Source organism: Thalassophryne amazonica, chromosome 5 (assembly GCF_902500255.1).
Source record: "Thalassophryne amazonica chromosome 5, fThaAma1.1, whole genome shotgun sequence".
NCBI lineage: Eukaryota > Metazoa > Chordata > Actinopteri > Batrachoidiformes > Batrachoididae > Thalassophryne > Thalassophryne amazonica.
This window is the reverse complement of record NC_047107.1, coordinates 31,697,090-31,720,086: the sequence shown is the minus strand read 5'-3', so window position 1 is coordinate 31,720,086 and position 22,997 is coordinate 31,697,090. Positions and strand designations below refer to the sequence as shown.

Genomic DNA, 22,997 nt, shown 5'->3' with positions numbered 1-22,997 from the left:
GGGGCAAAGCTCTCGATTTACTGATCGATCTGCATTCCAATCCTCACCTATGGTCATGAGATTTGGCTCATGACCAAAAGAACGAGATCGCGAGTACAAGCGGCCGAGATGAGTTTCCTCTGCAGGGTGGCTGGGCGTTCCCTTAGAGATAGGGTGAGGAGCTCAGTCACTCGGGAGGAGCTCGGAGTCGAGCCGCTGCTCCTCCACGTTGAAAGGAGCCAGTTGAGGTGGCTTGGGCATTTTTTCCGGATGCCCCCTGGACACCTCGCTGGAGAGGTGTTCCGGGCACGTCCCATCGGGAGGAGGCCCCGGGGAAGACTCAGGACACACTGGAGGGACTACGTCTCTCGGCTGGCTTGTGAACGCCTTGTGGTTGCCCCGGAGGAGCAGGGGGAGGTTTGTGTGGATCGGGCTGTCTGGGCGGCTTTGCTTGAGCTGCTGCGCCCGTGACCCGACTCCGGATAAACGTCGCAATGTGCAGAAAAACACACAGTTTTTGTCCAAATTTGTGTTTTCACAGGATTTTTTCAGTCAAATCCAACATTACTCATGCCATTGGACCAAACGAACACCATTCTGACAAAAAATGGAATAAAAATTTTTGGGGGTCAATTTTCATGTCCAGGGCTTACGTCGCAAAAGTTCAGAAAAACATACAATTTTTGCCCAAATCCCCATTTTCACAGGATTTTCTCAGTCAAATCCAACATTAGTCATGCCGTTGGACCAAACAAACCCCATTCTGACAAGAAATGGAACAAATTTTTTTTTTTGGCCGATTTTCATGTTACGTCTCAAATCTTCAGAAAAACTCACAATTTTTGCCCAACTTCCCGTTTTCACGGGATTTTGTTCAGTCAAATCCGACATTACAATCAATCTTAACAGGATAAAAGAGATGGAGCTAGTACATTAGAAATAAACCAAGACTGGGCTTTTGGCACATACATACACTCTGACTGTTCAAGATGTCAGATAAAATCTAGACATTGTATAAATGGATCAGCACACAGAGTTAGAAAAAAAAGATGCAAAGCCTTCATTTAATACCCTTTTTTTTAGATAGGTACCTCCAAAAACGTCTTTATTTTAAAATGTTCCATTCTTGAACAACTCAGCAAACATGGAATAAGTCTTGTGACATCTAAGACATCATATTCATAAGAGGAAGAAAAATGGGCATGCATAACGACAATTCTTTAAAAAACTGCAATGAAAAAATAGAAAAAACCTTAAAATATTTTGTTTTTTAAACTATGTTAAATTAAGTTTTAAAATAAAGATAAAGACATTAGTGTAATTCGTTACAACTGTTTTTTTTATTTTAGTTACGAAATGTCACTCATCCGTATTTGCCTGATAAACTGATAAATGTCTTATTTTCCTCATTTTAACACACGTCGTGAAATTTTCATGCTCAGAAAAAAGTTAAATTGATGACAAATTAATCATCATATTTACAATAAAATAGACATAAACAATGAATGAATAACAATCTAACTCAATCAATAATTCTTCATCAAAAATATCATGACTTTTTTTGGTCTCAGGACCAACACAGCATTCAATAAAAATGTGAATGTTACAAATAGTATTATGTTTTTTTTTATTATCAACTACATACTTTGTTTCAATTTTTGAACATGTCTGCTAATGTATAAAAATATGTATTAAAAAACAGACATCATAATATTGTAAAATGTGCTTGTAACACATCATAGTAAAAAAAAAAAAAGTGCAACTGGGGGAAAAAGCAACACTGATTTGGTTCAGTTGAATTTGGCAATCACTAAGTTAACTGTGCTTGGCAGTCAAATGTCACTGAAATCACTTTTTCTACAGTAATTAGCACATAATTATGATTTTACCTGTTCCACACAGGCTGTAAATGTTCTTACACTGTAGCTCAAGTCATCACGTTGGATGAGTAAAAACAAAACCAAAACAAACAAACAAACAAACAAAAAAAAAAAAACAGCATTTCTCTGCACCTCTTTGAAACAAATTAGTCATATTTGCAGGTAAGATTTATACAAGTAGCCAAATAAAAAACTGAGAAGAGATTAATGTCTGCCTTTTTATTGTAAAGAGGAGTTGATAGATTATTGTTATTGTTATTATTATTTATCTCAACCCTCAAGTGATCGAGTGGAGTCATTTATGACCCCTGCATATATTTTTGTGCACAATTTTTCTCATTTTAATCGGTAAAACGTTTCCTACCATGAATGTGTCAGTCTATTTGTCCTGCATTTTTTCATAGGATTTTGTAAGGATCCGCCAATCTGTGTGGCAAGTACAGAAAAAAGAGTGCAGAATAAGAGGGCTTCTTAAAGAAAAATTAACAGCTCTGTGTGAGCCAGAATTCTTGGTGGTTGGTGGGGGATCAAATACTTATTTGCAGCAGTAACATACAAATAAATTATTAAAAAAAAATCATACATTGTGAGTTTCTGATTTTTTTTTTTTTTAGATTATGTCTCTCACAGTGGACATGCACCTAAGATAAATATTTCAGACCCCTCCATGATTTCTAAGTGGGAGAACTTGCAAAATCGCAAGGTGTTCAAATACTTATTTTCCTCACTGTATAATCCAAACTTGTGCAGGGTCACTTATGACCCCGGGAAGATCTATGAGATTTTCGACATTATAGCTTCAGATGGTATTGTAATTTGCCAACTCTAATCATTATATTTTACTGTTTTGCAGTGAAGCCTGGCCAACAGACCTAGAATAGCAAGATTTACAGCTGCACAAGCATCAAGACTGATTCTTGAGTGAGGATGAAAAGGATGATGACTGGAGAGTGAAATAAATATGAAGAACCCAAAAACAATCATTTATATAGAAGTATTCCAATATAAAGTCAATGGAGTCATAAATAACCCCACTCGGTCATATTAGTCGCTAAAATAGCTTGGTCGCTTGAGGGTTAAGGTTCTTTGGCACATAGCAAATACTGAAGTCTGGAACCTAAACACACCTCACAATTTGTGAGGGTACACTGAATTCACAGCATTATATCTGGGTGGAGAACTAAACAGCGGAATGGTGTAGGGGTATGAGTAAACAGTAGAGCCGATGAGTGCAGAGTGGCCCGCGGCCATTGGGAAGTGGCGGTACACCGGCTGTGTTTGAGTTAGTCGACTATGGAGAAACGCAGGATGAAACGGGGGTTGGTGTCGAGTGTCTCGTCCTGGTTTGTCGTAACCAGACAAGACACAGGACATCGGCAGGGCGGCCGAACTGCTCAAACTCTGCTGCGCAGAAACAGCTTTTGCAGAAGTTGTCCTGGATTTTTCCCTCTTGTCCGTTTGGTAAGACCATGGAGACACACTGTTCAGCTTATCTGCACAAGACAGCGGGTCGTCCTGCTGTGTCATCCTACTCTGGTGGATTTTGTAACCTACAGGGTGAATGGGAGCGGGCCGAAGGATCTGAACCGACTGCGGGCTAACTTTGGTGAAACTCGAGGTAGATGTTGGAGTCCAGCCAGTGAAGGAGGGACCAGAGGGGGTTGGAAATAAATACTGATGAGTGAAATATCTGTCATTCCCTTTGTGGATTTGCTTCCCGGCTGAGTCTTTACTCTGGCTTTTATTTGAGTTTGTGTTGAGTGACTGGGAGCTGACATGAGAGACATCCTTAGTCTGTCCCGTGAGATTTCTGGATGCCTGACTGCAGATCGGAGACTTGCTGTTCTCTGAGCTCCCAGATATCTTTTTGATGGCACTGGAACAGTTATGGGACAGTTCTGTGCTTCTTGTGGATTTGTCTTCAGTGACTGATGTGCTGTCCTCTGATGAGACAGAATAAGGTGAGGGACTGCGTGAAGAAGATGAAGATAAAGGAAGCGGGGAACCTTCAGGGGAGTTGCAGTTTTGAACAGAGGAAGCCAGAACTGGAGACTGGGAGCAGTGGATGACAGAGGGCCTTTCTTTATCCTCAGCATGGGGACTCAGCAGCAACTTAAGGCTGGCCTGAGCCACGCGCTTTTTCTTCTCTAGAGGAGAAATAACCTCTCCAGCAGCAGATGGAATATGACCAGTCCATGGGCTGGATGCAGGGACTTGGAGAAGGCAAGAGCATGCGCAGACAGAAGTGCAGATATCGCTGGAACCTTTGTTTTGTTGAGAACTCTCCGGATGGTGCCTGTCAGAGGTGGCAGTCCAGAGAGTGGAGGTTGCGAGTCGCCCTGCTTCACTCTGACAGGAAGGTTTGGTGCTTCTCTTGGTGAGGATCTACAAAGCAAATAAATTATGCTCAAACAATAGCACAAATGTTTATTGCTTTTTTCAAAATGTCAATAAAGGACAATAGAGAAACAACAGCATTTCTAATCACTGATGGAATGTGACTGCTGGGATCCCACCAGCAGCAAACACTGGCTGTTCGCTCCACCTCACAGACGAACTGAGAGGAAGCTTGCACTTCTTTTATTGCTTTATCAGGTTGATTCTTATTGCATTCGATCAGAGTTTTGATCTGTGCATCAGCAGGGTGTACAGCGGATTTATCAGTGAGGAATCAATGCGGAAAAGCTGTACTCTGCAGCCCCAGAACATCACAGACTACAAGAATGTTTTTAACACGTTTGGCTTGTTTTTCATGACATCCACGTGCAGCTGCAGCACCTCCACTCACACAGTGATTTTACTGTGACTGCATTGAAATACAACCCCAATTCCAATTAAGTTGGTACATTATGTGAAATGTAAATTAAAACTGAATACACTGATTTGCAAATCCTCTTCAACCTTTGTTCAACTGAATACACCACAAAGACAAAATATTTAATGTTCAAACTGGTAGACTTTTATATTTTTGTGCAAATGTTTGCTCATTTTGAAATGGATGCCTGCAACACATTTCAAAAAAGCTGGGACAGGGGCAACAAAAGACTGGGAAAGTTGATGAATGCTCAAAGAACACCTAATTGGAACATTCCACAGATGAACAGATTAATTGGAAATAGGTGAGTGTCATGACTGGGTATAAAAGGAGCATCCCCAAAAGGCTTAGCCGTTCACAAGCAAAGATGGGGCGAGGATCATCACTTTATGAACAACTGCGTGAAAAAATAGTCCAACAGTTTAAGAACAATGTTTCTCAATGTTCAATTGCAAGGAATTTAGGGATTTCCATCATCTAAAGTCCATAATATAATCAGAAGATTCAGAGAATCTGGAGAACTTTCTACACGTAAGCAGCAAGGCTGAAAACCAACAATGAATGCATGTGACCTTCGATCCCTCAGGCGGCACTGCATTAAAAACCAACATCATTGTGTAAAGGATCTTACTGTGTGGGCTCAGGAACACTTCAGAAAACCATTGTCATATCTGTGATGGCACCATCATTGCTGAAAGGTCCATCCAGGTTTTGAAGCAACATATGCTGCCATCCAAGCAATGTCTTTTTCAGGGACGTCCCTGCTTATTTCAGCAAGACAATGCCAAGCCTCATTCTGCACGTGTTACAGCAGCGTGGCTTCGTAGTAAAAGAGTGCGGGTACTAGACTGGCCTGCCTGCAGTCCAGACCTGTCGCCCATTGAAAATGTGTGGAGCATTATGAAGCGCGAAATACGACAGAGACCCCGGACTGTTGAACAACTGAAGTCGTACATCAAGCAAGAATGGGAAAGAATTCCACCTACAAAGCTTCAACAATTAGTGTCCTCAGTTCCCAAATGCTTATTGACTGTTGTTAGAAGGAAAGGTGATGTAACACAGTGGTAAACATACCACTGTCCCAGCTTTTTTGAAACATGTTGCAGGCATCCATTTCAAAATGAGCAAATATTTGCACAAAACAACAAAGTTTATCAGTTTGAACATAAACATAAATTGAACATAAATATCTTGTCTTTGTGGTGTATTCAATTGAATATAGGTTGAAGAGGATTTGCAAATCATTGTATTCTGTTTTATTTACATTTTACACAACGTCCCAACTTCATTGGAATTGGGGATGTAAACGCAGTTATTTGTTGTTTTAATTTGACACTATGTTAGCTCTCTTCAAAAAACAACCGAAAAAAGTGTAATCTTTTTCCTGCATTCTAAGGCAATCTGGGAAGCTAAAAACTCAGTCTCTAGTCATTGCTTTTAATACACAATTTTTATATTAAACACTGGAAATCTGGTAATTCTGCAATCAACAGCGTTCATCAATGAGCCTTTGTTGATGCAAGACCTCCCCCCTATCTTTGGACAACGGATCAGAAAATGGTCGCTGCAAACCCCTGACACCCACCACTACCTCTGACAAAGGAGGTGCATGAGAAAGTGTCAAATGTAGGCCTTGAGATGAGGACGTGTTACGAAGTAGGTCAGGTTGAACAGGATGAACACGAAGACATAACATTTTTGGACTCTAAAGGCCACCTGAGACAAGCATGTCTTTCATTCACGCACTAGCACGCACGTTGTCGTGATGATCCCACCCGCTGTGTTCCCAGCTGGACACCGTTCTTTGTTCTACTGGCTGCCACATGCTCTGTGCTGGAAGCTGTGTATATAAAATAAATATTGTGTGTCGGATTAATCATTTACGCTGCAAATTGGCCGTTGAAAATTGCTGTAATCACTTCCTGAATCCCAGAGGACCGCTCCAGCGTCAGCTGTTTGCGCGCGTGCATGTGTGCGCCTAACTAGCTGCAGAAAGCATTTTGAGCCATCTAAAAAGGTAATTATTTGTCATGTTTACATTGTCATGGCTTGGTAAAACAGTTGTGTGTTCTTTCCTTCATGTGTGCAACTGTTAAAGTATGTTTATAACAGATTTAACTTCTTGTTATAATCGTTCAGACGAGCTGCGCTCTGATGCGATCCGCTGATGTCACCACTCGCTCTGTTCACCTCTTCTTTACTCCACTTGAGCTGCACATTGACTTGGCGAATAGATGGCGCCACGTAGCATGACATTTATGGGTGAAAGATTTTTTGAACATTTAAAAATTGTCTGTGTGCAATAGCATGCACTGGCACCCCTCTCGCATCCTGGCTGCACCAGTTAAAGACAAGTTTACGCTCCAGCATGACACAGGTCATGCTACTGCATGAGTCAAAGGCATGCTTGTGTCAGGTGGCCTTAACATTCAACTACTTGAAAGAGCTTCTGAAGCCATGCACTCACAGCTTAGGGCCCCTTCACACATAACACGATTGAAGACGACTAGCGCACGAAGGAGGAATTGCATGCCATTCGTGAAAAATCTGAGCCGCCTCAAACACCTCATACACCCATTGCTACAACTATTCACGCACACCAGTGGCCGAAAAACAGAGAGTGCCCTGTGAGAGCCCATTTGATCCATCCCTTTCATGGCAGGTGTCGGCCAAATTCCAGGTGACACACACACAGACATCCAACACCACTCTCTGGGCACTTCGCGCTGTCAGCACGAAAATAGTGAGCACGTGACCACTTTCAAGCTGGCTGTGAAATTTGTCGAAGTGCCCCCACGACAACACATATGGCGTGCTGGCCATATGCCGGAGTGTCGGCCCCCCCTCAACATATGTGCTGTGTGTGTGTGTTACAGCCCCCCCCCACAACATGGGTGCATGTGTTTTGCATGCTCCCCTCCCTGCAACACATGTGGCGTGTGGGGGAGCACACTTGCATGACATGCTGATATGTATGTACAGATTGGAAGTGGCGCACAGCAAGCCACCTTTCAGCTGATTGCTGGCCAGAGACTCACTGACAGCTGCAAAATGACAGCGTATCACGCTAAAAAAAACAGAGACCACCGCCAGCATGCCGCAGGACTACAAGCCAACAGTGCGACAAATACGCCACTTTCAGTCACATATCACGTCGTAACAAATTCAGTTTTGTCAGGTATTACAGCGCTTTTCTTGCCATAATTAAAGACTTCCTCTTTGTTTACATCATCTAATTTATCTTTTTCTTTAAAAACGTTGATCTCCTTGTTGATTTTAGGCAATATTCTGCTCCTGTTACAGGGCAGCGATGGTAGTGCAGTGGAAAAGTTTCCGTCTGTTAATCAGAGCTTTTGTAAATTGCAGGTTCAAATCCCGTGGGTGGCATATAATTTTTATGTGTTGTTTCTCCACAGCAACGCGTAATGTGGTTCCACATGTTCCAGCTGCTCGCACTGTGTTCCCGTTGCGATGGTTTTGTGCATGTTTGTGCATGTGCAGGAAACTGTCACAGCATGAATGTTCACACCTGCCCGACCGTGTGTCCCTCCCGACGTCGGCTCGATGTTTTTGTGGTTTGCTCATTTGAGCTGTGTCGCCCTGATTCCTACTTATTCATGCTACGTGTGAAGGGGCACTTACATAAGGCCACCGTGTATGTTTGTTTTATTTATTTTAAATCCAAACAATATAGAAATTTAACAGCTTTAAGAAAATGAACTGAAATTTTATTCATACAAACAATTTGGGCTGTTTTTTTTTTTGTTTTTTTTTTAATAATTCAGAGTTTTAAATTGTGCAATAGACACTGTAAATTGGTGCACAACACTCCGGCCCAAGCAACAGTTGATGATGAAAACACAGTGCCACAAAATGCTCTTCCAAGTTTTCAAATTCTGTCTCTGTCTAACAGTATGGGCTGATCCTCTCGTGATTTTGTCAAGAAGAAGTTAAAGGGAAACTCTAGAATTTTTCAACTTGGGCCCGATTTAAAGATTTTTTTAGGGTTCAGCATTTCACCCCGGACAAAAACAATGACAATGATCCAGTCTTGGTTTAGAATACAAACACCATCACAGACTAAACTGCTATTCACATTCTAAATTAACATTAGACTGATTATCACTGTTTTTGTTGCTACTGAAAAGTTTAATCCCCAACAAATCTTTAAAGTAGACATTGCATTGCATTGAAATAAATGTGGTCAGATCTCAGAAAGAAATAGCTGATATGTATTTATAAGACCCTTATGAATGCAGTAAAGTAAATCTGTAAGCCCAAATTTGTAATTCAGCGGAGAAATCTTGGTTTAAAAATGACAAATTTGCAGCTAAAATTTAGCCCTCCGCGAAAACAGTCTGTACATCCGGGTCATTTCCATGACGTCCGGCAGAAGACAGAGCGCTCACACCTTCAGTCCGATCCTGCATTGAAATTGATTTTATCTGTTAGTAATGTTACTGTTATATACATCCTGGTTTCAACATCCAAAAGTAAGCTGCAATGAATGTGAGATACAGCTCTGCATGCTGAGATCAGCGGCGACATCGACAGCGGGCGACGTTCTTCTCCGACCCCTTGCTCTCACTGCCTCCGATGCGCTTATCGAGTCTCACGGCTTGGTAAACGCCGCAGTGGGCCACTCACACCGCCCTCGTGTCTGCTGTGCAACCGGCACCACCTCCCTGTCTACTGAATGGAGGTGCGGCCAACTTGGCAGCAAGTCCAGAGACTAAGCTCGCTGTTTTGATGCGGAGCGGCCGGTGACACCTGTTGCACGGAAGGACAGACTTCTTGCCGCAAAATCCGCAGTGCTGCACGGTCTCAGTAATCGGAGCCGCAGAGCTCAGTGGCCGCTGAGAGAGGTTTATATCTTTTAATGACTTGAGTTCTTTGCGGGTCCCGCATCCGTACCCCGCGACGGTAACACCGGAGGCTAAAGACAGTAGATTTTCAATGCGACACCACTCAGTCAAATGGGCGTATGAAAATGTCCCCAAAAATCATTTTCAAGCAACAATAAAAGAAATGTATACTCAAACGTACCGCAAGACAATATGAAGTTTTAAAAAAAGTCGATCCTTCTGTATAAGACAATAAAAAGGTGCTTTTGTAAGAGATGCAAACTGATGTAAATCCACAAATTACAGTTGGCACGCGCAATGCATGCTGGGATAGGGTCTTCTCTCTGGCGTCTTGGCAGCGTCCCGGATGTGCTGACAGTTTTGCGGCGGGCTCAATTTTAGCTGTAAATTTGTCATTTTTAAATGAAGATTTCTCTGTTGAATGACAGATCTGGGCTTGCAGATTTACTTTACTACATTCAGAAGGATCTTATGTGTAAATATGTCATTTTTTGGTCCAAAGATCTGACTGCATTTATTTCAATGCAGGTCTACTTTAAATAAGGCTCAGGCTGGAAAATGCCAAGTACTGTATGTTTGAATGGAGTGGAAGGAGATCTTTGTTTCTTACTATAATGCTACTAACAATAATACATTGTACCCCGCCTCCTGCCCTATGACAGCTGGGATAGGCTCCAGCCCCATCGTGACCCTTAACTGCAGTAAGCGGGTGTAGAGCATAAATGAAACAAGTGATATGAAATATTACCTCAGACGCCACCTCTCTGTCAGACTGTGACCTTTTCCTCTTCCTCTGATTCATCTTGCCATCTTGACTTCTCTTATATGGCTTCCGTGGTTTGGTTGGGGGCAGTGGCTTGTCATCCTCTCCTCTTAAGTGTCTCTCATAGGGTAGCACAAGCCTGTCACATGATCACATTTCAAATTCAGAATATGTTGCCACTGATTTCATGGCCTGTTCAATTGTATGCTGGGGACAGAATCATCATCATCGTCACCTCTCGTAGTGCCTGCGAGTGCAAGTTGCAGCACTGGTGCTACCTGGGCTTCCTCCTAACTCGTCATAAACTTTCTTCCACAGACGCTGGGCAGTCACCTGTTTGTGAACACAGTACATACATGTAAAGTTAGAAGGCAAGAGGTTGTTCTCCTTCGTGTCTTTGTTCTGTGGCTTATTAACTTGTGATGCAAATAATAAGCCAATTTACATGAATCTCAGTGAATAGGTTTGGCACTGTATCACAATCAGAAGCTACAAGACTACAAGACTTTTAAAGAATCATTTGAAGCTTTTGTGACAGGAGATGCATAAAATTTTATTTAAATTTTAAATTTTGCAAGATAGAATATGTTGCAACTCACTGAATTTTGCTGTACATCTGCATAAACAGGTGTAAGCAGGAAAATTTAAATAACTTTTATTTCTGTCATTGCGAGAAATAGCCTTTTAGGAAGAAAGCACTCGCAGGGGGTGCCACGAAAAGCTAATATAAAGTCAGGTTTTTGGACAAAGACTTTTCAAATTTATTTATTTATTTATTTTTAGCTTCTTTACAGCATTGCAGTGAAGTTGAACTGAAACAATCAAAATGTGCTTGTAGTATAAGGTCTCTGCTTTAATTCAAGGAGTTTAAAAAAATACTGCACTAAGTTTTTATTATAACTCCAAAATAGCAGTACTCAGGAGGAGACAATGGACTGTGGGTAAATGAAGGAAATGAGATTGTTCTTCTATCAGGTACTTCAGTTTACACTAAAGGACAGGATCATTTGGGAGGGACTCGGAGCAGAGCTAATGCTTCTTTGCATTAAAAGGAGTCAGCTGAGTTCGTTTGGGCATATTGTGAAGATGCCTCCCCCCCGGTCATCTGTCGAGGGAGGTCTTCCATGCACGTCCAACTGTGAGGAGGCTCAGGGGCAAGACACAAGAAGTGTTAGAGGGCTTGGCCAAGGATAAGGAAGTGTGGGATGAGCTGCTTGGTCTACTGCCACCATGACCCGAACCCGGATAAGTGGCAGAAAATGAATGAATAAATCAGAATCAGAAGAAGTTTATTGCCATTGCCAGTGAACAGGATTCACAGACTAGGAATTTGCTTCGGTACAATGGTGCAACATTAAGAAGAGATAAAATGCTAGGATAAAATATAACATATGTGTCAAAATAAGATAAAATATAAGATAAAAAAAAGAAATATGAAAGGCTGTGTGCAACAGAAAAGCAGAGAAACAGAAAAAACAGTGCAGTGGGAGGAGTGCAATTAAAAACCAAAGTACATTGTCTAAAGTGACCCGTGATAAAATGATAAAGTGACAGAGTTAAGCTTAATGTGACTGAGTTATGAGGTGTTCATGAGTCTAACGGCAGAGGGGAAGAAACTGTTCTTATGGCGGGAGGTTCTGGTCAGGATGGGCCGTAGCCTCCTGCCCGAGGGGAGTGGTTTGAATAGACCGTGTGCAGGGTGAGAAGGGTCAGCTGTGATCCGACCTGCTCGGCCCAGAGTCCTGGAGACATGCAGGTCATGGAGAGATGAAAGGCTACAGCCGATCACCTTCTCAGCAGAGGCCACAACGCGCTGCAGTCTGTGTCTGTCCCTGCCTGAGGCCCCGGCGTACCACACCGTGATGGAGGAACAGAAGATGGACTCGATGATGGCCGTGTAGAACTGCACCATCAGCTGGACAGGCAGCTTGGCCTTCTTCAGCTGCCGCAGGAAGTACATCCTCTGCTGGGCCTTCTTGATGAGGGAGCTGATGGTTGACTCCCACTTGAGGTCCTCGGTGATGGTGGTGCCGAGGAAGCGGTGACAGACCACAGTGGTGATGGGGCTGTTGGTGAGGGCGAGGGAGGGCGGGGGGGCTGTGGCTTTCCTGAAGTCCACGATCATCTCCAGTCATTAATATTAACTCTGGGAAATTTGGCCATAAGTAATGAGAAAAACTAGCTTCAAGGTGGCATGAAACAGAAGGATTTTCTTAGAAAGATGATGTCAAATTTCAGATACAGTTTGCCAGAAAGCACGTGGGAGACTCAAGTCTAGATATGACCTATTTTCTTGTAAGAAAATCCTTTTCTGATCCACTTCACCTTGAAGCTGTGACTGCTGGCACAACACATAAAAGTTGCACTATGCGCAGTTTGTCCATTCACAGTCACAGATGCCAATAACTCCTTTAGAGTTCTCGTGGGTGACTTGGTGGCTTCCCCTCACTAGTCTCTCTCATGAACAGCCACTTAGTTTTTTTTTTTTTTTTTAAGAATTGCACACTCCACACATATTTGAATGTAAATCATGCCCAAGACATATTCTGTGACTTGTAAATGTTTATGTATCTATCCCCTTGCTTGTCTGCAGAAATCTTGCTGTAAATTTGTCCAAAAAAAATTCTGTATTTGTATTTTCTTGAAAATAAATAAAGAGGGCCCTGCTAAAAGCTCCCCCTCTATACCATACGTTATTACAGAATACAAAAAAAAAAGAAAAACTCAGTTGAGTTCTACATTTTCCTTACAGCAGGATAGTTTCTACACAGATACAAAATTGAGTAACTTTGAAGATGTGCAATACTATGTAACCCCATGCGATCCTTGTAAATTGTGGTAAGTGTTGCATTTTCAGAAATCCTCCCACATAACAGCGTCAGCATCAAAGACACTTCTTTGGCGCTGACGTGCTGAGAGCTCAGCGGTAAAACCCACCTGACCTACAGCTCATTTTCAAATTCAGAACCGACTCACAACTGTTATGAACTTCTGAAGCACCATTAAATCAGTGTGCGATGAAAGAACTTGTACTCACTGAGTCATAACCTCCAAGGTTCTCAACAGCTTTGTAGATTCTCCAAAGGTTAACTGGAAACGTGGAAAATGCATGAGACCACACTTATCTGTTTGAGTTGATCTGTGCAGCAGCACGTAGTAAGAACTCACTCTGTTTGAAGCCCAGATGTGGGATCCGTTCTATGGGTGTACCTCTGTCCTTCATAAAAGATTGCAGACTCGACACAAATGACTTCTCCATCTGTATTGGACTGAGCTTCGTCTCTTCCTCGCATTCAGTGGTGGAGTCGTGAATCTCAATAACAGAAGGCAAAGTCTGAAAAACGGAGATGTTTTGCATCAAAACCAAGCGACTCCTGTAAATGCGACATGGCCCCCAGTTTTACAGGTGAAAGTAGATTAGATAAAGCAAACAGAAACACGTCTTGAAATGAAACACCAGAATCGGAGGGTATTTTACCGCTACTTTCAATAGATAACCGCTGCACATCCTGTCTGAGGAGAAAGCAGCAGACTTGTGGAGTTTTTGGTTGAGAGCTGTCTGTCGGTGTCGCAAATGTCACTTTGAACAACAATCATAACCCAAAAGAACAAATGAATTCACGCTGCCGTGAGATCAGACCAACAGTGACCCATCAGGACTTTAGACTTTGAATAACAGTCACTGCTTATTTGGTGTGTTGGTTAAAAACTGGATTCTGCAAAACTTTAATACCCAGGAAAGTGCAGGTTGTAAAAAAAAAAAATAATAATAATACAGAGAAGTGCTGTAAAAGAAATTGCCAATGTCATTGTTTGTGGTTTGCAAGAAAGGAGAAATGAAACAGTGTATGCATGCAGAATTAAAACCATCCATTTGAAGCATTCATCCTGATTAAAACACCACTTCAGTATTTTCACTGACACTGAAACAAATTGTCGTTAAACAGTTCAATGGACCAAAAGAAAAAAATGTGAACCAATTCCTGAAGAAATTACATTTTATGTGGGTAATTTGCACAGACAAAAATCTACTTTTTCTCTTTTATATCATTGTCATTGAATATTTTGAGATTTTGGTCTATTGGTTGAATAAAATAAGACACTTGAAAATGTCACTTTGGCATTGGAAAAACCAAACATTAAGTAGAATAGATTTTACATATTTCTACTCAATTTGAAGAATAACAGTGGTGGTGGTGGTGTGTGTGTGTTCATCTTCTCCCTTTTTGCTTGGGGTCACCACAGCAGCTCTGACATGGATCTGCATGTTGATTTGGCAGAGGTTTTACTCCAGACACCCTTCCTGATGCAACCAGGAACCCTCTCTACTCAAAGTCAAGTCACATCTGGGAGCACGCACTGGTGCTGTACTTCCTTGCATCCTCAGCACCACGGAACAACTTTGGGTACTGGATGGAAGCCACCTGGGCAGACAACTGGCCCATCTTCACATCTTTGCTGCAACCAAGTGAAACATGGGCACCCCCTTGGCATTCTCCAGCCACTATGGTCCTCAACAGTCTGGCACCTGCGTGCTGGATCATGCACTGAGAAAGGGACCACATGCCAAAAAGTCAAAATTAATGCTCCCTCACAATGCAAGCGATACTCCTTAGTCTACTTAAGTGACTGCCTGTTTGGTACATAGTCATTTCAGCAGTACGATCCTGGTACTAGTACTCTGAGTACTAGTACCAAAGACATCCAGTCACTGCCTTAGTTCACAGGTTAGCTTCCAAGTGTCGCAACCATACAATAAGACATGAAGAACCTTAAAGACCTGGGCCATCATTCTCCTGCAAAGATATCAGCATCACCAAACACCTCTGTGCAGAAACATCATGACTCCATAACCTCTTCCCAGGTGCCTCTCGATCTCAAAGGCAGAGGACTCAGAGACACATATGCCATTAAATGTCTCTACAAGTTCAACACATTCACTACATACAGAAACACATCTGATGGCTGTCCAGGAAAGCATTAAAAGCCTGGTTGATCCAGCACAATCCCAAACCCAGACATTCAGATTCTCAATGGGCACTTTGATTGCAGCACTTGCATTAAAAAGCGAATGCACTAACAACTTGGTCACACCGGATAACCAAATTGTCACTGATAGTAGGAGTGTCCTGCTTACAATTAAGGACTGACGTGATGTGGATTTTTGCTGACATAAAGCTGACTTTGACTTTGTCAATATAGAAATGTTAAAGATGTAGATTTGTTACTGTCGGGTTCTGCTCGTGCCATTATCTTTGATGTACTTGAATTCATATAGAACATGATGCAGAAATGCACTGCACTTGGTGTCTGTAAAGTCATAAATTTTAATATTCAACATAGTGATAACATCTTCTGATTGCATCTATTGCTCTCAGAAAACGAGCATATTTATCTGATCATATCTAATTAGATCACAAAGTACATAATAGTACTCGTCATAATACTGCTTTAACTTGATGTAGTCGGTTGTCAGTGTTATGAATGATTTATGTTCCATACTGTATTTATAATTTTAATAAAAAATTAGTCTTGGTCATTAATGGGTGTATATTTACATAAGCAGATTTTATCAGATATAAACGCAGTCATCAAGTTACAAAAATATAAAACACATGAACTTTAGTGAAATGATTGCCCAAATCAGTGACCATTAAACTTATTCTTTTCTGAAAATAAATAAAACTGATTAATTAATAAGTAATAATAATAATAAATTATTGAAATTAATTACAGTAACAATAATAAAAATTATTATTATTAAATGTTGCAGTGTTTTTAAGATCTTAGATCTTCCCAAGGGATCACCCTCAGAGAAAGTGAGGTTCCAGCAGCATTGTATAGCAGCACACAGGGTAAGAACCAGACAGAGTACCCAAAGTAGAAGTAAAAAACTATTTGCAAAATGTAAATGCAAATATAAATACCAGAAATACTGCTCACTACTGGCTTACTGGCTACTACTGTTCCTCTCCTTCCCGTCCTCTGTCTTTCTGTTACTCCTCCTCCCCGGAGTGAGGAATTGTCTTTTAAATTAAGTACTTGCAGTATGCATTGATACTGACATTTCTTTTATTAGTCACACTATATGTTGAGCATCCTGTTTTTAAGTGTTGCAATTCATAAGACAAGCTGGAAACTCATGCGGACCATATACTACATCATTTATTTGACTGTATACATGGCAACTTCCAGTACCTACCAAACTACTCACTTCTGTTATTGCAGTGAAATGAAAAATTAGGGTATTTCATGTCACATATTTAAATTTCACATCACTGCTTGCTTGGCTGATGTATTTCGATAGATAGGATGTCATATCAGACCACATTTGACAATGTCAATATTTTAGTTTGAATAACCAGACGTAAGCGCTGCTTTATTTCTGTGGCAGTCAATGTACAACAAAACAGCTCAAGGTGGTTTCATATTGAATCAAGTTCCTCTATGCGGTTCCTGGTTCCGAGAAGTAGACCTCCAGAGTGAGTAATAGTGAAGGTGCAGGCCTGTAACCAAAACTGAGTCACAGCTCAGCTGCTGTTCCCAGCTAACAGACAGCAGCAAAGACTTTCCGCTGTGTCTCTGCAACACCTCTATCAGCCACTTATAAAATGGGGTGAAAAAAAAAAATCATGCTTGATTATGTTTAAAACAGAGGGATGTCTAAGTCCCATATTTCACAAATCCCATGTAAAATTCCAAAGCATTTGTCACATCAACACATTTTTGGCAGCTGGTGGATTTAAAGTTGTGGTGCTTTGCTTGCTGTGTTGTATAAACCTCACTGGCATTTATGAAGAGTTTCAGACGCTGCATTTATTTCTGATTCACAAAAGTTTCTGTTGTATGCCTCAGTGGTTGCCTCCAGGAAACGTCTGCAGCCAAACATCTTCAAATGGCGGCGCATGGTCCCACCGTGGGCCGTGTCTTGCGGTCCACCTGAACACAGTGTGCTGAGGAGGCACATATTCCTCTTTATTTCTAATATCATTCCATTCTGGCCGTTTTAGGTCTTTGACCTCGAAGTCAGTGTAATTAAAAGTCAGCTCAATTCTCAAACTCTTGTTCCCTTGGTAACCTTTTTGATTCCTTTGAACTTTGGATAACTACTTTGTGAAATTATATTCCAACATTCCAATGGCTCACAAAGGGTCTTCAACACATTAACACAGGGTTTTGTTTTGTTTTTTTCTCTCCCTAAACAATACAATACAACACATATATAAGTATGTATTGAACCGGTCATGTTATTACATGTTGTTAGGATGATACAATAAAAATAAAAATCCATTGTTTTTAATGGGGAGTTTGCCAGAATAATTCTATATAAAAAACAGCAATACAACCTGTAGATTTTACACTATAAAGCTGTTGTAATTTTCAAAAGATTTACATTTTAAATCAGTAAATGCAACAGCCTTTTTTTGGTGAAATTATAACCTGATTGTGCTGCTTTAACACTAATTATTTCTACAGAACTTAAAAGCAGTTGTTGCTTATTGTACTCTGAATCCCATTTAATGAGATTTTGTTGTGATATATCTATGAGGAGTTCTGAAATATAGCAGGACGGTGACTTAGTGGTTAGCACTGTTGCCTAACTTGGGATCGATTCCTTTAAATTGTCCGTAGGTGTACGTGCAGGTGTGACTGTTTGTTTGTCTATATGTGGCCCTGTGACAGACTGGCGCCCTGTCTATGGTGGACCCGCCTTACGTCCTATGACTGCTGAAATAGGCTCCAGTAACCCCCCTGTGACCCTTAATTGGAGTCAGCAGTTGAAGATGAGTGAATAAGTAAGTTCTGAATTAAATAAATCATGTTTCTTTTGAACTGAATAGACTGTATACAAATGAGGCAAAATAATTCTTCTGTTCATTACAGTCTCAGTCTAATTCACAAATGATCCAAAAAGGTAGAAGCTGAATGGATCTACCCTACAATGTTCTTATACTGCAAAATTTAAGACATTTATGTATTTTTCATGTAAAGTGTCTAAACTGTCACCACCACTAAAACCACAACCACATATTTGGATATTGACCAGATTCTGTCCCAAACTCAAAAACAAGTGATAAGGAATTCATTATCAATTCCTGCAAAACGTAACACCACGAAACATGAATGTTGACCAACGAGTACACGGGGAGGTGATGGTCAAGTGGTTAAAGTGGTGGGTGGGCTTGTGACCAGAGGATCCTCAGTTCAAATTCCCATCAAACTAGATAAACCCCAAAGGAACCTGGGCAAGGTTCTTAATCCCCAAGTTGCACCCAGTCACATCAGCATGTGTGTGAATATGAGTCATAAAGTTCTTTGAAGGAGCTGTCCACTGTATGTGGCTGGTTACCATTTGGAACTTGATGATCAGCACAAACAGCTTTCTAGACAGTTAAATTTCTGATCTAGTTGGTCAAAAAAAATACAACACAGACCTTATTTTATGCTCATTGAATGAGCATTTAAAAGAAATTTGTTCTGCAGAGTTGGTATGAGCAGTTGTGGTTCTGATTTCACCCAGCATGAAATATCCACTGCATATTAGCGCTTAACCTACAGTATACTGCATAAGACATAATTACATGCTCATGCTAGTGGCATATGGTAGTTAGGGATATCTGAAGCCTACCTGTGGCAATCAGACTGTATAACTCCTCCACCTTCTGCAGGATGAATACATAACGATCAGAGTTTTCAGTTACTCAGAGCTATGTCCAATAATGTCAAGATCTTGTGCGTCTTCAGTCATTTTGCATAAACATGTTGTACTCACTGTTCTCACTGTAAAAAAAGAAAAAGCAATGTTTAATGTTTATTGTTTCTGCACTCTAGCAGAACAATTTCCTTCAGGATTAATAAAGTTCTTCTTATTCTTAAAATCCTTATATATCAATTTTCATGCTTCCTGTCATAGATTTCGCATTTTGAAAACATGTCTGTCCCACTAATCGGTTTGTAGGCACTGTGTCCCGCTTTCATTCCCATTTGTCTCAAACAGCAGATCGTATTTGCTTGGGCGAGTGTGGACGCCGTCGAGCAAATGCTAGTGCAGCCAAAAGGAGGGTGCTGGGTCGTCATGCCTTTGTGTCACTTCTGTGCTTTCACAAAAAAAAAAAACAACAACAAAAAATGCTAAGAACACCTAAAAAGATTTGTGTGAAATGAAATGAAGTGCATGGTTGTTAGAATTCAGTTTTGGGTTTAGCACAAATATTCCTTGCTTACGTGTGCACAAACTTGACCCCAGTTCAAAAGTGACTGATCCACTCTGCTGCATGAATTTCACAGTGACACATTCAGCCAATTTCCCCTACATGACTTCTTTTTTTTTTCTTTTCTTTTTTTTGGAAAACCGTGTAGGTGACATTGATGTCAATACGAGTCTCACAATGACTGTCAGTGCGAGTTATCGACAGACCGGCACTCACCACAGAAACCACCAGGCTTTCAGCGTAGATCTGCTTTGGAAATTTGATGACTTAATTTCTATTTCACATATTGGGTCTTTCATTTTACTTACCAGAACAGAACAGAGGGCCTCCTGCATTTTTTTTTTTTAAGTGTACCACAGTGAAATATTGTGTGCTGTGAGGTCAGCACTGAATCCTCAGTTGTCATTTCAAAATGATCAACTGTACAGAATCAGCACTTTAGAATTCACTGGTATCTCAAATTCACCAAAAACAGGAACTGGAAATAACACACACACACACACACACACACACACACACACACACACACACACACACACACACACACACACACACACACACACACACACACACACACACACACACACACACACACGCGGCGGTGAAGAGTCATGCCATGAGTCAGGCTTTAACTGTAAGTGATGCCGATTGGCCAACCGGACGATTTAGTAACTGTGCTCAGGTACCTGAGTGACCGCCTGACTGTCATCATCGCTGGTTGACGTCTGCCGTGATGTGTCGCTCTGTTCCTCTTCAGCTTCAAACATGGAAATGATACGTTTATTACAAGAGTAGACAAAGAAAAGATACAATGCACCTTAAGAGTGAGTGATGCATCAAACACAATCTGCCAGCTGCAGCACATCTTTAATTCTGCCTCACGGTCACCCAGACAAAAAAATCTGTCAGACTTCGTCGACTGATATTAAACCACAGGTTGCAAAACCTCTTCCTGATTGTGAACGTATCCCCTCCTTCTGTACTGTCTCATATTGTGACACAAAAACTATGGCATAAGACACAATGACAGCATCAAATCATGTTGCAGATAAAGCCCATTCATGTTATTTTAAATAAATGTTCAATGTCATTTTACTTTTTTTTTGGGGGGGGGGGGGGGGGGGGGGGGGGTCATTTTTCTAAGTGTGTATTTCTAAATACTTCTCTTTTCAGATCACTGCTTCCTGTGCTGCGGCTTCAAATTTTAATTCTGCTTTCAGTTGGCAAGTTTCGACACACACACACACACACACACACACACACACACACACACACACACACACACACACACACACACACACACACACACACATATATAAACTCAAACTGCTTTCTGTCATTGTGAGTATGATACAAAATTCACCATAAACCCACACATTCATTATTAATATTAATATAATAATTAATATCAGTAATCTTTGTAAAAGGTGATACAAACAATATGTGTATTTTTAAACAAATAATTATAGTTAAGGCACATATTAGTTGGAAAATTAGGTTGTCTTCCTGAAAAGTCCCCCCCACTTGTAATTTTCAACAACATTCATGAAGTTTTGCAGGAGGTGCAAACACGGGTGCTTTAGAGTCTTTATAAGGTTGAATATTTTGAAGGGTTGTTAAAATGAAAAATGTTGCTTACCCATTTCAAGAGGATGTCTTCTGCTCTCTGGCTTTCATTCGTCGTTCTGTTCAACTACAGGAAGGTGGGTCCACAGGACAAGCCACACTGCAGCAAAGGAGTCTGGGAAACAGAGTCTTTTCTGCGTGATCATGAAGTCCATATTCTCTCTGCGTGGAACCACCTGAATTTCAGATATTCAGTTCGAACAATCAGGGCCGGTGCTAGACATTTGAGTGCCCTAAGCACAAATAACTTCTCAATAATTTATGAATGTTTTAAATAGTTTTGCATTAACAATGGCAAAAACATGACAAGAAATAAATATAAAATTTTAAATAAATAAATACCACCACCATTATTAAAAAAACAACTGATTTGTGCAACCACAGCAGACTGAACGTTGCACTGAACTTTGTAAACACAGAACAAAGTATTCAAGTATTTAGCCTTGTTAAGAAATTTGCACTTATTAATCTCAACCTCTTAATCTCAACCTCGCACATCTGTCCAGAACGTGGTGGAGAGTCCAGCAGGCGTGGTGTTGGTGGGGGAGCAAAGGGGAGAAGTCAGTGCTTTTTAGTGCTGCACGTCCAGGACAGGGAGAGGAACAGGTGAAAGCGCGCCCACGCTTAAGAGATGAGCAACTCCAAGCCACTGTTAGATAATATCTGTGCTAATTCTTTATTTTATGTTAGCTATCAAGTATTTGTGTTATTTCTTTGGAAGTTCTGAGAAATATAAGTGAAGTTTTACTTCATCATGTGTCCAAGTTTCAGACACAGGGAGATCTTCCCCTGTTGGTGAGAGCCAGTAACATTAGAAATGTGAGAATAAACCACACCCATTGTTAACACCCACAAAATATAAAACATGTTTAGGGGCCTTTCACAAGATGGACACTGTCTGTGAGGGTCCCAGGCCTGGTTTTTAACATGACCTTTAATAAACTCAAAATGGGGAATACAATGATTTGGTTTTTGGTAAGGGGCAGAATCTTGCATAAAAGAACCAGGTAAAAATAAAACCACCTTGTTGACCCCCAGCAGGATACCTAGCCGCGTGGACAGATGCGTAATCCAGTGCGTAAAGTCTCCAAAATTAATTCTTATGAAGAAAAGAACAGGATTGCGGATCTGTCCTCGCGCAGACAGGAGCAGGAGTCAGAATGAGTCCCTGCGGGGCAGGGTCAGGCACTTTTGGAGGTGAGCTTGCTGCACTGACTGATTACGGAAACTGATCTGGAGACGGGGGCTCTGCAGGCGCAGCACAACGCAAGGCAGCGTGTGGTAAGAACGGTGACACCGTTTGATTGACAGCAGTTAACAGGTTACGTTTAAAATCTCATATCAGCATTCTTTACACATACAAACTGTAGCACACAAAAAACCACATTTAATTAAAAAAAACATTATGGTCTTACCTTTACTTATAAATGAAGTCTATGTGCCGCTCCTTCTGAACAAAAGCATTGACGACTTGCTTGTGGAAGTTTTCCTTAGCTTCCTTCAGTTTTAAAAGTCTCTCTGAGTCAGTGGAGATCACTGTTGTCTGAAACAAACCTTTTAGCTCTGGTGTTGGTCTTCCTTTAATTATTACCTCCTGCTTCGACTGAAAGTGCAGTTTAGAAAATTGTTTCAGTTTGGATGTGTAATCCACCATTCTGAAAGTAAAGTCCAGGTGAGAGGAAAAAATAAATGAACGGCTGCTCTTGTAGCTTGCTGTCACTTATTCTGCAGCTGAGGAGTTACTTCAAGAAGAATCTCTGGGATCACTAGTGCCCCCTAACACAAGGCAGAAGAACTGCGTGCCTCACCTGGTGCCTTTTTGCAGTCATTTTGTGATCGCTCAGCAAACGAAACACA

At 41.1% G+C, this 22,997-nt stretch overlaps 1 protein-coding gene across 1 annotated transcript; it reads right to left on the bottom strand.

Moving 5' to 3' along the window:
- Positions 1–2,882: 2,882 nt before the first annotated feature.
- arid5a (AT rich interactive domain 5A (MRF1-like)) lies at positions 2,883–21,233 on the bottom strand. The gene is made up of 7 exons (XM_034169902.1): positions 21,154–21,233; positions 20,201–20,271; positions 13,471–13,636; positions 13,340–13,392; positions 10,538–10,635; positions 10,288–10,441; positions 2,883–4,244 (listed from the first exon to the last, which is right to left on the bottom strand). The coding sequence occupies exons 1-7, from the start codon at positions 21,155–21,157 to the stop codon at positions 2,988–2,990; spliced, it is 1,803 nt and encodes a 600-aa protein (XP_034025793.1). The 5' UTR covers positions 21,158–21,233; the 3' UTR covers positions 2,883–2,987.
- Between the last annotated feature and the right edge of the window lie 1,764 nt (positions 21,234–22,997).

Bases quoted from the DNA above. Each gene is read 5' to 3' on its own strand.
- arid5a (XM_034169902.1), bottom strand. The intron at 13,393-13,470 runs GTGAGTTCTTAC...CCACGTTTCCAG, and splicing joins ACATCTGGGCTTCAAACAGA to TTAACCTTTGGAGAATCTAC. The intron at 4,245-10,287 runs GTAATATTTCAT...TTTGCTTTGTAG, and splicing joins ACAGAGAGGTGGCGTCTGAG to ATCCTCACCAAGAGAAGCAC.